This window comes from Metarhizium acridum (assembly GCF_019434415.1).
Source record: "Metarhizium acridum strain ARSEF 324 chromosome Unknown scaffold_579, whole genome shotgun sequence".
Lineage (NCBI taxonomy): Eukaryota > Fungi > Ascomycota > Sordariomycetes > Hypocreales > Clavicipitaceae > Metarhizium > Metarhizium acridum.
In genome coordinates, this window is record NW_027094047.1 from 782,148 (window position 1) to 796,018 (window position 13,871).

General features: G+C 51.2%; 2 protein-coding genes across 2 annotated transcripts; one reads left to right on the forward strand and one right to left on the reverse strand.

Moving 5' to 3' along the window:
• Positions 1-176: 176 nt before the first annotated feature.
• ATG26_2 (Sterol 3-beta-glucosyltransferase) lies at positions 177-4,796 on the reverse strand (the record flags this gene model as incomplete). The annotated part of the gene is made up of 5 exons (XM_007815159.2): positions 177-428; positions 487-3,279; positions 3,334-3,771; positions 3,825-3,922; positions 4,013-4,796. 5 exons carry the CDS (start codon positions 4,794-4,796, stop codon positions 177-179), a joined length of 4,365 nt encoding a protein of 1,454 aa, XP_007813350.2.
• A 2,570-nt stretch (positions 4,797-7,366) lies between these two features.
• J3458_021503 (uncharacterized protein) lies at positions 7,367-7,998 on the forward strand (the record flags this gene model as incomplete). Its single annotated transcript, XM_066122651.1, has 3 exons — positions 7,367-7,534; positions 7,593-7,843; positions 7,893-7,998. 3 exons carry the CDS (start codon positions 7,367-7,369, stop codon positions 7,996-7,998), a joined length of 525 nt encoding a protein of 174 aa, XP_065972409.1.
• Positions 7,999-13,871: the final 5,873 nt, after the last annotated feature.

Here is a 13,871-nt window from a genome sequence, read left to right on the forward strand (position 1 = left end):
AATGAATCATACGCTTCGTAAGTCTGTCCATTACCCAGTATTCATTATCCCATTCATCCCACTAGCCTCCACCTGCCACCCACTTCAAACAAAAGTTGTGTGCCTCATGGCAGGGGGATTTCATCAGTTAAAAATGTATAAAGGAAAAAAGAGAAAGGGAAAAAAAAGTCGATCCATCAAGACGATGCCTTGATCGCCTGGCTGCCAAAAGTCTTTTCTTTGCCTACCCCGCCGAGCCCTTCACTCAGCTTCTTGGTGACCATCTCGGGGTCTGGCTCATCTGACCCTATAAAAGTCCAGCTCTCTTCAGTGTCCTCGTCTTCTTCGGCGTCTGGTTGTCCATAACGTCCAACCTTGCCCTTGATGAGGCTCTTTGCATATTCGAGATCACGGTATATGTTTTGAATAGCAGTGTCGACCCCCTTGTCCTGTACGAGCTGTTAGTTTCCCTGTGAGTAGTATTTTCAAGGGTGAAATGGTGCATACCTTGCGGATTTGCTCGCCAAGGACACGAGCTTTTACAATCATCCGCTCGTTGCGCGTCACCTGCCACAGCGCTCTGCCAAAGCTGTTGGCACCCCATCGTCTCAAGCCAACACCAACACCAAGGTCTTCTACTCGGGTTGCAAAGAAGAACTGATCGCCGAAGAATGGCCGAATGATGGTAGGGATACCCGCCCGCAGACTTGCGCCGGTAGTTCCAGACCCGCCGTGGTGAGCTGCGGCGTCAATTTGACGGAACAGCCAGTCGTGTGGCGCGGACTTGATGACGAAGATTTCGGCAGGCATTTCTGGTTCATCCGGCCGGGGCTTGGCTGGGTCATCCTTGGGTGAGATACGATCAGACCACCCCTTGGACAAAATGCAGCGAACATCGGCTTTGAGCACTGCGTCGATAACTTCTTGCGTCATCTTGACCGGGTCATTTACGATAATGGAGCCAAAGCCGACGTATACAAGTTTCTTGCCATCGTCCCTAGCCTTTTGTATGAAGTCAGACAATTCCTTTGGAGGCTCATATTCACCACCTTCATCTAAGAACCAATACCCTGTGACTCTGATCCAGTCCGAGAAGTCGAGAGGGGGAGCGACGACACTGGGGCTGAAGTTGTAGAGGAATGGTACCTTGTTGGGCTGCATCTTTTCCAAGCTCGTATTGGGCAGGCCAAGTGTCTTGTTGCGCCAGCGGTTGATTTGCTGTGCGGTGGCTTTCCAAAAGATATTGTCAAACATGACATAAGTCATGTAGTTATAGGCACCGCCCATCTTGTGTTCGGGCATGATGAAGGCGTGAGGGTACGCACGGGTTCTGGTCCAGGGCATAGTGAAAGCCCTGAAGTACGGGATGCCAAGTTTTTCTGCAATGTGAATGCCCGCCATGGCAGAAGGGGACTCGATGAGAAGTTCCGAGCCCAGGCATGCTTGATAGGCTGAATCAAGAAGCTCGTCGAGCCACCCCCTGAATGCTGAGTTAGCTTCGCGAAGGAATGAGATGGTGAAGGTGCCGTTTTCGATACACAGTCGCATAAGTTCGCCAGGGTCACCCTCAACCTTGGCAAACTCGATTCCATGAGATTCGATCCAACCTTGGAACTCGGCGTGAGTCGCGATTCGAGGCTTGTGTCCCTCAGCAAGCAGCCCTTTGCATAAAGCAATGTACGGCTGGACATCGCCTCTCGACCCTATGGTCAGACAGGTGATCCTCATGGGTTGGGGTGGCTTAAAGTTGAGAAAAGAGCCGTCAGTTTCGTCCATGAGAATAGTTGGAACATTTGGCTGCGAGTCTGCTTGCTGAGGAGGCAGAATCTCGTGCTGAGGAAAGTCTTCCTGTCTAGCTGATTTGAGAGCATCCCGTTCGGCCATGGCCTGGTCCTCTTCCTCATGTTCCTCGAGGTCAAGGAGTCCTGCTTCCCTCAGATAACGATTTGTTTCCAGACTTTGGATTAGGGTCACGGTACAGTCATCACGTACGTCGACCTGGCTAAACTCGAAAAAGAGCTCCTCATGACCGCGAATGACGACGGTAAGACCCGAGTACCCGATTCGGAAGCCCTTTTCTTTATGGGCAGTTTCAATGTCTTTGAGAGGGAGAATCAACTTGGTTCTCGTGCCAGGCAGCAGGCTGCGGAAGCAGAAAGATCTGTCACTGATGTAAATTTTGCCATACAGAGGCAGCACTCGAATGATGCAGCCAAAATAGGTGGCTTGCAGCTTCTCGGACTCTGGCAGAGCAAAGTGAGCCCGAAAGCGCTCCATGGAGGTCTGGACCTTGCCCTCAGAATCCTCTTCTAGCTCGTCCTCGTCTGGTCTAAGTCCGGCGGGTTCTCCATAGTGCTTGCGACCGCCCTTCCACATTCCTGAGACCTTCTCAACGTACCCCATAGACTCCGTAGCAAGAAGGGAGCTCATTCGTTTACTTGTTTTGTTCAAGTAGTCGGCAAACGCACCCGCACGCTGAAGAGGGTATGATCCCATCTTAGTGATACTCTGGAGTGTGGGAGTAGTTGACCGAGCCTGGTCGGCTTGACCATGACATCCGACCTGGTTGATAGAGCCTGTAGTCGCCGCATGTTTCATAGACACCGAGGCATCAGGAAAGATTTCCGAGTTTTTGGACAACTCCTCCTCTCTAGCGTCTGTTGACTGACTTGAGCCATCTGAGCGGCGCATGGTTGGGCTGTGGAACACTTCGCTACCTTTCAGAATCTGACTTGCCGAGGGGTCCTCAGTGGCTACCGAAACAACCAAGTTGGAGTAACTAGGATCATCTGTAGATGAATGCAAATTTGAGTCGGATGAATCCATTATATGCCTGCCCCTCCTTTCATCAAACTGACGAGTGCTTTGCGTCTTTCGATGACCGCTGAAGCTCCTTCTGGTGCTCTGCTCACTCATCATACTGGACACTTCATGACTCCGTCGTCCTTTGTATCGAATCGCGTCTAAACTAGTTCGGGAAGAGAACTCTACACTGGCTCGCGGACTAGGATTTGCCGAGTGAGGGGACATGGGAGAGAGCGTAGCTTTGACGGCTTCGGGTAACTTGGTCGTTCGGATCTTATCGACATGCATAGCCTGATGGGGGTTCAATTCCGCCGGATGAGTTGAGTTCTGTAGAGAGGGCTGGCTATTTGAGTTCTTCTCGGGTTGCTCGTGACTTTGCAACTCTTGCTCAGCAATGAGCTTCCCTGGGGTTCGTTTGGTGGAGGAGGCATCTTCAACTAGGATTTTAAGAACGTTGATGGCTTCCTTTCCAAGGTTGAAGAATGAAAAGAAGTACTAAAAGGGTTAGTGAATCATGTCTTTGTGGGTTGTAACTAATGATGTACCGACCTCATCAATAGCATAGGTTTCATCGTTATCAACGACTCGGATTTTGCACGTGTCGGAAAAGTCCATCATCTGAGTCTCTTCAATATCAATAACATTGTCAATAGGCAATGAGATTTTGACGCTGTCGCCTTCATTGTGGCTCCGAAAAATTACCCGTTGGAGGCTCTTGACCCATTCTTTGGCACTCGGGGCACTGTCGGCCTTGAAATTGTAAGTTCGATGACTAGTGATGACATTAAACTGCAGGTTGTCCTTGTCTTTATCCACAATGTTGGCAGAAATGCCAAATCTCAAGTCAATTTGACCATGGGGGAAGTAGAGATTGGTCGAATCACGATAGTATGATAGGACATCTCCTTTTAAGCGGAACCAATATCGATGATACTTGGGATTGCGCTTGCCACTCTTTGACAAATAACCCGACTTGGCCACAACATTCTACAACTATTTAGTATTGATCTCGATAGTTTGACTGTTATAGGGGCGCTTACAGCTTTCTTGGGAAGATAGGCATAAAAGCAAATATGCTTGGACGTGATATAGAGAAAGCCCTGGAGGAGCACGCTTTGTAATAACCAACATGGATACTCTGGAGTCTATAATTAGCCGAAAACTAACAAATAAATAATCAAGTGGGAAATGAATTTCCACAATCATTACGGGGATACGAGACACCTACCCTCTATGACTTGTTCTGGCTCGTCAAACTCGAAGATCTCCATTAATCGCTTGGCCAATGCAGAAGATTCGTCACTGTCACCGCTCGCAGCAAGATCGCTAGATCGCCTCTCCATATCGAAACTGGGCCTGCTAGCTATCTCGGCTCTAGCCTGAAGCATTCGGCTCATAACTGGTGGAAGCCTGTCATCTTCATTGTCCTGCGCCATTGCAGATGTGGCGAGGTCGGCGGATTCTCGTGCTTCGTCCGACGAACCCATCAGCGGCGCGGACAGTCGACTCGCTTCTCTTTTTTTGCTTTTCCGTTTCGGTAGTGTGGAAAGTGATTTTAATAGTCTGTGGCCGGAGGAAAGCTTCTTCTTGTGACCCCGTCTGGCGTCCTTATCTCGCGGCGAAAGTATGATGGTCTGAGAAAGATCTTGGCTGCCATTAGAACTCTTTGATTGCTCACTGTCTTCCTCGTCGCTGCTTCCGTCGTCAAAGCGGGTGTTGAAGTCTACCCGTGAGCCTGCTGCTGCTATAAGACCGAATATACTCTGATTCATGTTGACGGACATGGCTCGACCGCGTTGCGAGGCCGGATCGTTAGGCGAGTCCTCATCGTCGCTGTCGCTGTGTTTCAGAAGGTCCGGAAGATCGGGGAGAGTAGCCGAGGGATCATCGTGTCCCTTTTTGAAAGGGTTCCGACTGATACGTCTCTGTCCACCACTATCATCAGCGCCAGCAGATTGGCGAGAACCGCCGTCGCCGCCGCCTTCAGGCGACAAGGACGGGAAGTTGTCCATAAGTTCGATGTTGCAGGGCAAGGCGGGGGACTCGGTTCGAAGCGTCGAGATTGGCCGAGGCAAAAGAATCAGAGTGATTTTGAGAGGCAGCTTACGGCGGTAGCTCAGAGGTGATATCGACGGCGTGGCTGATGCTGCACCGCAAGATTCCGGAATGGCGGAGCGGAACGAGGTCGCCAAAGGCCAGGCAAAGGTATCAGCAAAGAGAGCAAGTGGTCCACGGAGCGAGCAAGACGCCAAGGCCTATTGACGCAGAGGCAAGGCAGCTTCCCGCAAAAGCCAGGGCGGGATGGATGGGCGCAAGCAAATATGAAGCGTCGAGATGGGATCTTTGGAGGTTGACACCTTTGAAGGGACCTCTGTATTGCAAGGGGTAAACGTCAACTGGCTATGCCACCGGGCAGGCAGGTATGCACCGAGCACCAATCCACCAATGCAACCCGACCCTTGGCCGCTGGATAAGTGGACAGGCAGGGGACAGGCAGAGAACAGCTCGACGGGTGGATTCACGGGCTGGGGGAAGGAAGGAAGGAGCCGGGGGTAGGCAAGGGCACAAGGCCAACTGGTGGGTGGATGCATGCCTTGTGTTGCTTATTAATAAAGTCAATTGTGAACATTTGAAGGTCCCAGCTTCTGGCGCTTTGTAGTATGTACATTGTACTGTGACTGTACTATTACTCCGTAGTGCACTATAATTGAACATTGAATTTTCGGGCGCAGCATACTACTTAAGTACTAGTCGTCTGGTGTTGGTCTAGTACTCGACTTGTGCGGTGCAGATGTGCCCGCGACTTCACGCTTTGTTTTGTGTGCTCACTTCCATAGCATTCTTTTTTTCTTTTTTCTTTTCATCATCTTCTTCTTCCTACGGAGTACTGGGGCACCGAATCCGATTCCTGCCGCCGCAATTCGCGGCCGTGCCCAGCCATCATGTTACGACGCAAACACTGGACCTGAGACAACTGAGAAAAACAAATCGGCCATCGATGGGTTCGGCAGATGGGCCAACAGCAGGGTTTAGCGCTTGGCGGTGCCGCTCAAGTGCTGGCGATGTGGAACCGACTAGGGTTTCTTACGGTGTTGAATGGCTGACGACTCTACATGTGGCTTCGTCATCACCACTCACCATTGCAGTCGAGGCGACTCAAGGCATCGAACTGACCATTGGTCTTTGTTCCTTGTTGGCCGGCTTCACATCAACAAGATGATCTGGTGGTGGGTGCTGCTGGTGACCACGGCCACAAGCAGCCCGACCATTTTGAATGAGGAGCTTTGGCAAGCCACATCGCCCACAACCACGCCAGTCACCCCGTGTTGATTCATCGACGTAAGTAGTCGGTAACACGTGTCGAGATGGGACCGCGCTGAAATCTTTATCATTATTTAGCATTTGCCTTGCCTTGAACGCAAACGAATCCGCACTTGGGCCCAAAAACTGCTGTCGTGGGCATCGAGGTTTGCTTCTTAGAACTGGCCTAAGAGGTACCTGGTCCAAGATTGACTGACATGAAAGCGCCGAATGCACCCACCGGAAGACCATCGCATCGTGATTTTTCGCCCAAGATGCCTACGCAGCTCTCGGTTGGTCCCGTGCTGTTCATCTTCTCAGCAAACGACATGGTCACCTGCCAAAGTAGCTCCACCACAATAGCCAACGAGGCAACTTGGCATGACCCTGAGCCACGCGCCGTAAGGCCGATGCAATTTCAACCCGCATGACCATGTACGGAAAGTATACACCTGGTCGGGCATATATGCATAGCAACTAAAGGCAAAGGGTTGCGTGTCATTGAGGCTGCCCATTCGCATCGCCCAAGTATGTGTATTACCGTACAGCCTTTCTATTATACCAGCATCAGCGAGTAGATGATGCCATCCCACCCAGTAATATGTTGCGCCTGGCAAGTCAAGTCTGACCCGAGCTCTCGTGCACCGTGAGTGAACACCCCATGCAGTCGACCACATCAACGAACACCTTGTGACAACATGTCTGGCTCCGGTGACATGTGCGATTATTACGGCCGTTGAACAGATATAGAACCCGACAATCCTTCATTCTTTCTTGTCCACCTTCGACCGCGGTGGGCATGAGCCACATTCAACCGGCAACTCACAATCATTGGTCCACATCACGCGACAAGTCGTTGCTCTTCAGCCTACGGCTTGCAATAAAGTATTCGTGTTCAGGTGGATAGGTTGTCTTCTTTGCGAATTGTCTTCGCAACCCTCTACCCGGAACTGAGCAATAACAATAATCTCTTCTCTAAGATACCATCTCCAAGCAATCTGACATCAGATGTAAGCCGAAAGTATACCGAACCACCAGGATTCACAACGGTCATGTTATTTAGGGCATACTAAGACTGACATTCGTTTCAGCTCGTAGTGTCGATCTCTACGATACAGCCAATTGGTGCTCGGTTGCCAAAACCCGGGAAACACCAACGCTGATCAACAAGACGTGGCGACAAAGAACTTGAATAACGCGTCTCCTAGTTGTGTTCCAGTATCATAACTCTCGACCTGTGACTTGTATCCGTCTTATATGCTACGTGGTTGAATCTATTACAATGGACTCCAAGCTTACTATTACTTCCCTTCGCCGGTCTTCAGAACGATGGGTCATTCCATTCAGTCTTCGTATCGCCGTTATCGTGTGCGGCGCACTGGTTCTCGCATTGACCGGTCAACCCGCGTCAACCAAAAATGTCATCCCCATTCTCTTCTTGGGCCCCCCAGTACGTCTCTCTATCACAAATACCCGACCGAAAGCGAAATATAAACTAACCACTTCAGGCCGGTCTTTCGATACTCTGGTCCGCGGCAGATGCAGCTTGCTATTTTATTCACCCGTTGCACCATGGCATAACCCCTGGCGCACGAGTAGGCATGGATTTGATCATCTCGCTTGCCTATATATCTCTTGAGATAGTCAACGGAATCCTTATAACAGGTTGGACGGACGAGGAGTATCCCTCAAATACAAAGGATTCGGATCGAATTCATGCTATGGTCGAGGCAGCGCTGGCGTTTGGAGGAATAGCTACGTAAGTCATATCTTATGGCGGGGGTAATTTGTGTTGCTGATTTGGATAGAATCATCCATATTGGTCTTTTCGTCGTGGCGTGTGTGGAAACGCACCGTGAGAACACAGAAGTGAAAATGCTTAGGGCGAACGCTCTGGCCCTTGGTAATATGTGATGCTGAGCGCTTTTATATGGTTTGACAAGATTGGGGGGTATCGAGAATCTGTCTTTGATGAACTACTTGGGAATACCTGTAGTAGATGTATTCACACAGGCTGAGAGGTTGATGCGAGCTAGCTGTGGATCATCGCGGCACTCACAATGTCGTGATATTTGTCGCCCGTCATGTTTCGCCTCGTGCATTAAGCATAACGAGTGCCCAGTCTAACACGGCGGATGACCAAACTCATCACAGCCACTCAATAACCTAAGTGGATGGAACATTTGAATCTAAACAGTCTCCCGGAGTGGGCACATCATTGCTGGCGGCATGAAGCGCTGCCGAGCAGTGATTTGCGGCCCAGGCCTCTTCAAAGTTACCCAATGCCTTGTCGCAAGCTAGAGGAAGCTATCCGGAGCTAATTCAGCCTCCTGGTGGCGAAGAACGGGGTTGGCAGTGGCCAGGACAGGCAGCACGGAGAGGATAGTAGAGTAATTCATGATTAAGTTTGCTCCGTCATGGTAGGCTAATAAAGGGGAGTTGATTGAGATGAAGAGAGTGCAGCATTAAAGTAGGTGTTGAATGTATATCTGGAGAAGATGGTTTTAGACGATATGCAAGCCACAACAACACATAAATGCCGTTGGACCGCAGCTGATCTTTGCCGGTCGCCGTGCGCATGTCGCATGTCAGGTCTGGGCATATCCACGGGACTACTCCCTCCGTTGAGACGAGTCAGGGAATTATCATTAATCATTGGGAAACGAAGCCAGTTGTCTCTGAGCGCGCCCCACGAAGGGCCGCTCACGACATTCAAGCACCTTTATTATATAGCTCATGTAGTAGTAGCGCATTCACTTGGCACATTGAACTTTCCAAGGGCCTATTTCCCGTCTAGAAAAGCTCCCGTAGAATCAGATAGCTCACTGGATGGTGGGTTTTATAATTTTACGTGTTATGCAGTGTTTTCAGCCGGCTGACGGTCAGTCGCGGTTTATAGGATCAGGGCCTTGATGTCACTGCTGTCTATTTCAAAAAAGTGGGATATGACACGAGCAGGTGGGCTCCGAGCGTAGCTTCATTTGACTTTTACCAATGATGAAGACTAGACATATTAAGTTCATGCGAATGCTTCTCCTGACGCAGCAAGTCATGCCAGTTTGCGCCACAGCCACCCAGCCCAAGCTGGAAAGATATCTTAACAAATACCGTTGATATTATCCCCCTATACTACCGTGGGAATAGTCAAGCTAAGAGAACCTATTACAACGGATTCGATCGCGAGGAAATGGAGAGACGGACATGACACTTACAGGTAAGCGCTTGATCACTACTGATTGGCTGATTTTCTTCTACTAATAGGCGTTTGGATGCTATCTAGGCCATCTCCTGGTTTATCAGTTAGCCACGTAAATTGTTCTATTTTGCCAAAGTTGCCGCGGCAACTATACAGACGCGTGGGGCGATTAGAATACCCGCAGAAGAAGAAGTAAGGAGTTGATAGGAATTAAGAAAAATAAGAAAGCTGCAGTTTATATCAGCGCATTAACTAGAACTATTTATTCGTAGTTACTAGGTGGTAATTATATTCCTCTTTCTATGAGGGGCGGATATTGTTACTACATAGGTAGCTGACAGTACAACATGATGTAGGCAACGGACCTATCAAGTATCGTGCGACCAGATGCCACCCGCTATCGCTTGCAAGAGCACCTCAGCTGTGAGAGGAGACCCATTAGCATAATCGACTGTTTAGAGTGTGGGGTATTTTGGAGCTTCAACCATGTTGGTTGAGACTCAGCTAAGCTGTTTGTGCGCTCTATGTGAGGCAGAAAATTTCAAAATCCATGTATATACTCGGCGCTGTTCCGGTGGGAGCCGACGGCTCTCCCTCGTCCTTAAATCCGGCACAATCTCCGACTAGTCAATACTACGCCACCCCTTGCACGTTAGAGCTGTGGGTGCAAGGGGTACGATCATCCGAAGGCTGGGAGTCCTTGGGCCAAGCAACTATTAAGCCATTACATTTAGCTAGCTATCTAGTTATGCAGAGCCGTGGTCTGACCTATATGGATTCCGTGTAAGGACCTGTCGTCTTCTATGCCGCTCATCCCTCATCTTCATCTTCATACCCTCTGGTGGAGACTCGTAAAACAGGTGACCACGATCAAAGGGCGCATCCAGCATCAAGCCCTGGAGCGTTTTTACGCGAGAGACAGCTACGTAGCTTAAACCAGTCTGAAAGTCCCGACAGGAGAGATCTGTCACGATGACATCTTCAGTGATGCTCTGCGACTTGTGAACCGTAATGGCGTAGCATACGATCAGGGGAAACTGCGTGCGAGTGCAGAGAGTGCTTCCGATGAGGAAGTCCCTGTCTACTGGGAGAATCGGGACAATCTTTCTGCCATCAGCGGTGGTCAGGAACACAGGTCCACTGTACTTGTCAAACTCCATCATGATAACACAGGGAGGGTCTTGGACTGGGTCAGCCCCCGGTGCCCAGCCGATATCGTAAACGGTACCGCGAGCGCCGTTGCAGAGACCAACTGGCTGCCAAAGGTTAGATGTCAGCATCAGACGGGCGCCAATGCATATAGGGATCTGCTTCGCAAGGTTGCCCGCCTTGTCATCAGGCGCCGCAGCCGCGCCAAGGCCGACATTCTTAGCCTTGACCTGAATGACTGGCCGGCCGAGGCGGTCGAGGTGGTAGTGGTTATATTCGTTCACCCTATCTTTCGTGGCGTATACTCGCAAGGCGTTGGCGAACCTGGCGACCTCCAGATCATCTAGCTTCGCCTGTACTCGACCGGAAAGGAGTTTCCAGGACTCGACTGACAGTTGGAGGAGCCGCAATTCCTCGAGAGCTGTGCGAAACGCCTTCTGATCGTCGCCCCGTTGCCGTTGGACAACCTTCAAGAAGACTGATTTATCGAAGCGTCTATATGCGTTCCTGCCTTTGATCTCCACTCCCTGCACCTCTTTATCGTAATAGAGCGGCTTCTGTAGCACGGGTGGAAGCTGGAAGAAGTCGCCAACCAGAAGGATGTTAAGACTACCAAAGAACTCCTCATTCCTACTCGGGAACGCCTCGCGCAGGCGGTCATCGATCCAAGAAAGCTGTCGCAGTCCCAGCATGCTCTTCTCATCGATGATCAGGTAGTTGATGTCCTTCAGCTTCTTCTGGAGCTGGGCCATGTCAGTGGGCGAGAGGGGCTTGAAGTCCTTGTTGATTGGAAGGTGTAACAGGGAGTGCAAAGTAGTGCCCGATATCTGATTTCCCGCGACGCCAGTGGGCGCGGCACGCCAAACAGGTGTCCCTCTCCCGGCAGCAGCGGCTTGGAGGTGCGCGGAGAGCAAATTAATGAGGTATGACTTCCCGGTACCACCTCCACCATCCACATGGAGCAGCAACTGAGAGGGTTCCTGATTCAGGAAGTGGTCCATCACGGTATCGTATACTAAGCGCTGATCCCGGTTTAGGGAATCTCGAGCTTCCAAGGGCTGATGATCCACATCAAGGTCAAGGCGGTTTGCCGCCTTGCGTTGCTTCCAGTAGTCGCCCTTGAGAATACCGTCATCAGTATACCGTCCAACGTGGGGGGTCCAATCATAATTGATGTCGATGTCTCGGCGGCCGAGCATGTCGATATCCTCTTCCTCCAGCGGGCGGTCGGGAAGCATGCGGGCGAGTTCATGCCAGTCTTCATCCACAATGGGCTCTTCATGGACCTCAAGCTCAAATTCGTCGTCCTCAGCCCTCAATTCATTTGTATCTGGCTCCCCATAATGATCGTCCGCATGGGTGTCACGGTGCTGCTCTCTGCAAAACCTGTACGCAGCCGCGAAGGAATCGAACCGCTGCCCGCCCACGGTGAGCAACTCCTCTGGAGAGCGATGCGGATGAGCCATCATCAATTTAACACGGCAGAAGTCACCAAACTGGGGAGATGCCTCCACGGACCTGTATCGAGGAAAGTAAGACAGGACTCTCTTCTTCGCGTTGGCAGCGAGTCTCCTCCACGTCTTGAGATTATACGATTGCAGGTACTCGAGGTAAGTTGCATCCTCGTGCTGGTCATTTCTCTCGAGATACCTCCTGTAGCTGCCGACGGTCTCGTTGACATCTTCATCCACGCGATACGAACGTGCATGTTGCTCCAAAGGACGGCAGTCGACAGAGACCACCATCCGCGTGCCTTCCTGCAGAGGAATGTTAAGGAGAAGATGGGAAATCTCCTGCGCCGAGTAATCTCTCTCGGCAATCAGCTTATTCATCAGGCGAGAGGAGAAGGATAATAGCGGCTGAAGGTGTGCCGTGTGCGGCAAAACCTGGTCTGCAAGCTTACAGTAAGGCTCAGTCTTCTTCTCAGATTTGCTGCAATACTTGGCAGCGTACGTAATAACCGCCTGTAGGCTGGTGCAAGGAGATATGTCGATATTGGCTAGCCAGCCTAGTATAATGGCGGGATTGAAGTGATTCATGAGGTTGTCATTCCGCGCCGCCTCGAAGACATAGTACGACTTGCCTTCCTTCCTGATCACTGCGGCCAGCTCCCGCAAGGCACGAGGAAAGTCAAAACGACACTCCCGCTCTGGATTGGCCGCATTGGCCGCCTCGATATCTGCAGCAGCGCCTTCCATATCCCTCGCCAGATCAACGGTTCTCTTCCTTACGCGTAAGCAGTATGTGGTATTGCATCTGTGGCGCTGGCAGCGGTTGACGATTTGTGAGAGACGCAGGAATGTCAGTTCTGTACTCAGTGGATCTACGCTCAGGGGGTTACCCTCACCCTGGGGCATAGTCCTAGTCGGCTCAGGATTAATGGCAGTGATGTGGAATCCCCACGTGCGTGCAAAAACATCACGAGCGGCTTCATCCACCATGTCGACTCTTGGGCAATTCTCCATCCAGTACAGGCCATGGTTGTGCGGACTGCCACGCCCTTGCCATTCATACCGATCCCAGTAATCCGTAATGTTGAACTTCTTGCTTAACACGATATCTCGAAAGAAACAGTATCGGCGGTAGAAATGGAAAGCAGCAATGTGAGGATTCTGACGCAAAAGTTGGCGCGAGAGACCCATCCTCTCGGACTCGGACGCAGCCAGCCATTCATCATATCGGGGCATGTGCTGGTAGAGACTCCGCCAGTGTAAATCTGCCGGGCTGAATGTGATGAATGCACCAGGACATCCAAGGTTGTAGGCATAGGCCTCGAGGTCCTGCCTCTTCCTGTTCCAGAAGGGGCGCGTGCCGCGAATAGGTACCGCATGTCTTGTGATTGAGTTGATTAGCACCTGCGCCTCAGGGTCCTCGCTGTGCTCCAGTGCCTGAACAAGCTGCTCCCGTGTGAGCGGTTCATGACTACCATCGTGTTGCTTCACGAAGAATTTGGACCGTGCACGGGCCTGTGACCGCATCAGAGTATTGAAGGCGACGAAGCGGAAGGTCGGGTGGCGTGCAAAACGCCCGTCATGCCAGCGCATCGCGTGCTCGATGTAGTCCTTGTAGTCGATTGACCGTAGCCGAGGCTCAACAAAGTCGGCTCTCCCGTCAGGAAAGAGGCAGGGAAAAGCTAAGGAGAGTAGGGCATGAGAGCGATTGAACTCATTAATGGGTGTGCGCCGTATATTCGGAAGCTGCAGCTCGTGCTGCACCTGCTCCTGGAAGCTTGTGGAAAGCCTTGGTTCAGCTTCTGGTTCTCCGGCAAGAATAGACCGCAGAGCATCGAGCTCCGTGTCCTTGGCCAAAAGGTCCGGCACCGCAGCCTCGTCCTCCAGGTCCGGTTCTGCCTCCTCATCTTCCTCGGGTCCAACTTCGGCAGCCTCCACCTGGCTCTGGGGGATGTCGTCCAGGACATTGCCATCTTGAGGCAATTGACTCA